Consider the following 4,763-nt stretch of genomic DNA (forward strand, 5'->3'; position numbering starts at 1 on the left):
AGATGGTATATGCCTCACAGCATGGATTTGGACGGGTTCTGAGTTGTAGAGTGGTGGTTTGTCTCTCAATTAGTTATATATATATATATATATATATATATAAGGATTTTCACTTGAGCACAGCAAAACTAATAACCAGTTGTTAAGACTCAACATATTGAAGCTTTAAAATGAATTGTTTAGAGAGTAAAGAGCATGCTATCAATTAATGAATAACAATAGAACACGAGGAGTTGTGTAATCACTTTCATTAGCTTACGACTGTTTCTGCTATAAGAAGCAGTGTACTCAGATCTGAGTACCTGTGCAACATCCTATGGTTTCCTCAGAGCCATTAAAAGGAAGTGTTTGTTTATTTTGGAATGTATTTAAATACATGTACTAAAATGTATGTGTATATGTATGCATAGAGAGAGAGAGGAAAAGAGAGTGAGTGAGTGAGAGAAAGGTACATTCATTCTATATATTAATGTTCATCAACAGAATATATCTGAAGTAAGTTTCCCTATCACTTTGTGACACTGTAATGGTCAAAACCTTTATTAGGACTTTTAGGTCTACTCTTTTGACTACAGCTTATCAGTTATTAGAACTAACCAATAGCAAATGTTTGCTAAAATAAATGGAGGCAAGTTTGTCCATGTGATTAGGAGATAAAGTTTGTAACCATGTGGTTCCAGATTTGATCCCAATGTGCTGGAATTTGGGCAAGAATCCACCATCAAACTGACCAGCACCTAACACCTTGCCAGTGGAATTTAGCAGTCAGAGAGACTGTGCAGAAGCCCACTACACACACGCGTGCACACACACACAAACATACATACACACATACGCACACATGCACACACACGCACGCACACACACACTCATGCAAAGCCTGTAAGAGTGAGGTCCTGCCTGTGTATAGGTCAAGGGTTCAAAGAGCCAAGAGGAAGCTCTATAACAATCTTCTGGGTCCCTCTCCAACACCTTGCACTGCTTTGAATTTTGAGAAGAGTTCATTTCTCCAGGCTCACAGACACTTTTGTTCTGCTTTTCTAAATTTCTCTCTGATGCATTGTGCAAGTATCTATATGCATGAGTGTGGATGAAAGCATGTGACCTGATAGTGTCACATTTATGTTTATTTTTTTTTTTTTCGTTTTGCTATCATGAGACTATGATATTATAAATAATAATAATATGCCCAAATATTATCAAATATATGAGTGCCCATTTCTCTATCTGCTTCACGGATTTCTGGACACACACACACATGCGTGCATGCACACACACCCACACACGCACATACACACACACACATATATATAGAAAGAGAAAAGGAGAGAGAGGGAAAGAGGTAGATATGTAGATACATACACTCACACACATATATGTATGTATATATATGTGTATGTTATATTTATATACTCAATGTGTTTGTGTGTGTGTGTGTGTGTTTATACATTTTACCTATGTATATCAGCAAAGAATATTAACAGGGACAAAAGCCAATGCTTTCTAAATGAAGTGCTCCGAGTACCTAATGCTTCATTGTCAGTTATACCACCAGGGGATTCACTCATTGGAAACTTGTAAAGGACAACACTATAACTGATGTTTACAAAATTCCAATATATATATAAAACAAAATAATACACACACACACACACACATATATATATATATATATGAGGACAAATATCCGTCAAATGTAAATAATGTACATAATTCCTCATCTCTTAAATATAGAACTGTATTATATATTTATATACATCTTCATTGGCTTTTAATGATTTAAAGCTGTTGATAGTTTTAGTTTATTCGATCAGGGATGTTCTCTAATTCACATACCTGCTATTTCTTCGTACTGATCACCATCTTTGCCACTCCAGACTGGTCCACAGTGCATGTGAGGGGACATAGGGCTGTCATGTTTGGCAGACATTTGATTAAGTCTTTTGTTAGGGATCTCAGTAAGTCGAGGAATATACCTCTGTGGAGAAAAAGATCAAAGAAAAAAAAAAGAAATCAAAAGGAATGGCTACAATTTCACTGGTGGTGAACAACTGCAGTGATAAACGCATGCAGTGATAAACATATTGTGGTAAACACTGAATTGGTTTATTTATTCACTGCCACTGGTAGTAAACATATAAATAAGACCAAGCCAATGAGGGGAACATCTACAAGGTCGCTAAAACCGCTAGAAATAGAAGCTAAATATTCCTCAAAATCACATCCTAGCATCTCCAAAATTGAAGAACTCACTCAACAAAAACAACAAAAATTAAGCACAAGTTATAATATAAAGAACAGGTAGGTGTCACAAACAAAAGAGTATGACATGGTGACATTTATCATGCTTTCATTAATGGTTTCTGGCACCTATGTAGCTGCAAGCAAATGTAGACAGCCTCTCATGGCCCTCTGCCATACTCCTTCTTTCAACCTACAGAACATCCAGGATGTAACAAGTAGAGAGTGAGAGAGAGTAAACAACACCAGAACACAACAGGTACTTATTACAGCTGAATGAAAGGAAGCAAGAACACAGCATGGCACCTGGTCTGGGAACTGACCTCATAAACCAAATACCCTAACCAATAGGCTGTGCATCATCACATGCAAGTTGTATTAAGCCCTAAAATAACAGGATAGACAGTATTGTTGGAATACCTTCAATCATTGGTCTGTTAAGGGGTAATCTGAAACTAAACACCAACAACACCAACAACAACAACATAGATACATAAGATGATCCACCAAAAGAGTCTCCACATCATCATCATCATCATCATAATTTAACACTCATATTCCATGTTGGTATGGGTTGAATGGTTTGGCAGGATTTGGCAGATTAAAGGATGATATTGAAATCCTATATCAGTTTTGGTATAGGTTATATGACTGATGCCTTTCCTAATGCCAACCACTTTACAGCGTGTACTGGGTGCTTTTTTGTGTCACTGGTACCAGTGAGGATCCCAAGTAGTTTGCAAGATGTCCAATAATTGTGGGGGATTTAGTTCTGAGGGAGGTGGCTTTAACCAGGTGTTGAGAAGCAAGAATATGATAAAGAGATAGGAACGAGTGTTTTGCTCTAGAGGAGATACGTTGCTACCCCAGCTGGGATAGGAGTAAAGAAGATGGTGATTATGAGGTTACATACCCTCAAGTTACAAGAGGATGCATATAAGGAAGATGTGTACAGAAGAACAGGTGAGAAAGATAGGGGTAGAGGATCAGGTAGTTTTGCAAGAGTGTAAGGTGAGTGACAGATAGGTAGAGATAGGGAATATAGGGATATTGGTGAGGTTGTGAGCAGTAAACGAACAAGGGGACATGGTCAATGGGAAAAAATCAGTTTGGGACAAGGTAAAGAAAGAGGAGGTGATACATGACAGTACATGATTATCCAGTTTGCTATTTTGTTAATCTGACTCAAACCATACATTAAGCATCTTGGCAAAGAAAAGGAACACATTGGGTAATATAGTTTTAGTTAGGCTTAAAATCCTGCAATAGATGGAATAGCTATGATCAAAAGTTTACTAAATAAAAGTTATAAACCTATGATTAAACAACACCAATAACAATATAAATAAATTTCTTATTTCTTATTTCTTTATTACCCACAAGGGGCTAAACATAGAAGGGACAAACAAGGACAGACAAAGGGATTAACTTGAAGTCGATTACATCGACCCCAGTGTGTAACTGGTACTTAATTTATCAACACCCTCTTCAAAATATATATTTCAAATATAAGCTTAGAAATATTAAATGAAAATGGCAGATTTTTGAAGGAGTTGCAGAGTAAATGTTTTATAGTAATTTGGTACTGTGTGTTGAAACCTTGATGGATTTATTTTAAACTTTCATCACACCAGGATCAATTGAATCAGTACCAGACATGTATCAGTGTCTCTTTAATCAACTATACCATTATGCCATGTACTAAAACATTGTAGCATTGTCTTGATGAAATACTAAGTGTTTATTAAGTGTAAATAATATACAGTGTTAAAGTAATACAATAATGCAAGCATTGGTTTTTTTTCACACATTCACACAGACATTCATAAATATATTGGTTTACACAACACACAAAATGACACAGAAGTACAAACATACATAAATGCACTGGATTATACTCACACACACACACACACACACACATTACTCTACTTATATACATAAATATACTGGCTTATATATATATACATAAATACTTACACACACACTAATTTACATACATAACACTTGTTTACACATATACTTAACTATAGTTACACATATACTAGAATAAATACACAAGATTACTCATATATCTCAATACAGTAGATTACACATACATGCATACATTCATAAATGCATGCATGCATACATACACGCATGCATATATATACATGCATACACAGATACATATATACATAAAGGCATACATACTTATATACGTTCATACATACGTACATACACTTATTTACATTGTGTGGGGTTTTGTATTGACCGCCTATTATTACAAGCCAGTGGTAATACTCTATCTATTGTGATGTTATATTAACATACACCACGCATGCATGCGCATACAAACATATAAGAATATATATAAAAAAGAAAGGACACACACATAAGTATATAAACACTCATATATGCTTATATATATATGTGTGTGTGTGTGTATATATATATATATATATATATATATATGTATGTATGTATGTATATATGTATGTATATTCCCATTCATTCCCCCACAGTCACCCAACCACTGATCT

General features: G+C 35.3%; 1 protein-coding gene across 5 annotated transcripts in view; it reads right to left on the reverse strand.

The window, feature by feature from the left end:
* Positions 1-4,763, reverse strand: part of LOC106882960 (protocadherin beta-6) — a 164,956-nt gene that overhangs the window by 18,284 nt on the left and 141,909 nt on the right. For 2 of the 5 annotated variants that reach the window (XM_014933808.2, XM_014933809.2), the window contains one exon: positions 1,837-1,978. The exons of the other annotated variants lie outside the window; for them this stretch is intronic. In XM_014933808.2, coding sequence (XP_014789294.1) covers positions 1,837-1,978 — 142 coding nt within the window. The remainder of the gene's footprint in view (positions 1-1,836; positions 1,979-4,763) is intronic. 5 annotated transcript variants of the gene reach the window in all.

This window comes from Octopus bimaculoides, chromosome 14 (genome assembly GCF_001194135.2).
Source record: "Octopus bimaculoides isolate UCB-OBI-ISO-001 chromosome 14, ASM119413v2, whole genome shotgun sequence".
In the NCBI taxonomy this organism is placed as follows: domain Eukaryota; kingdom Metazoa; phylum Mollusca; class Cephalopoda; order Octopoda; family Octopodidae; genus Octopus; species Octopus bimaculoides.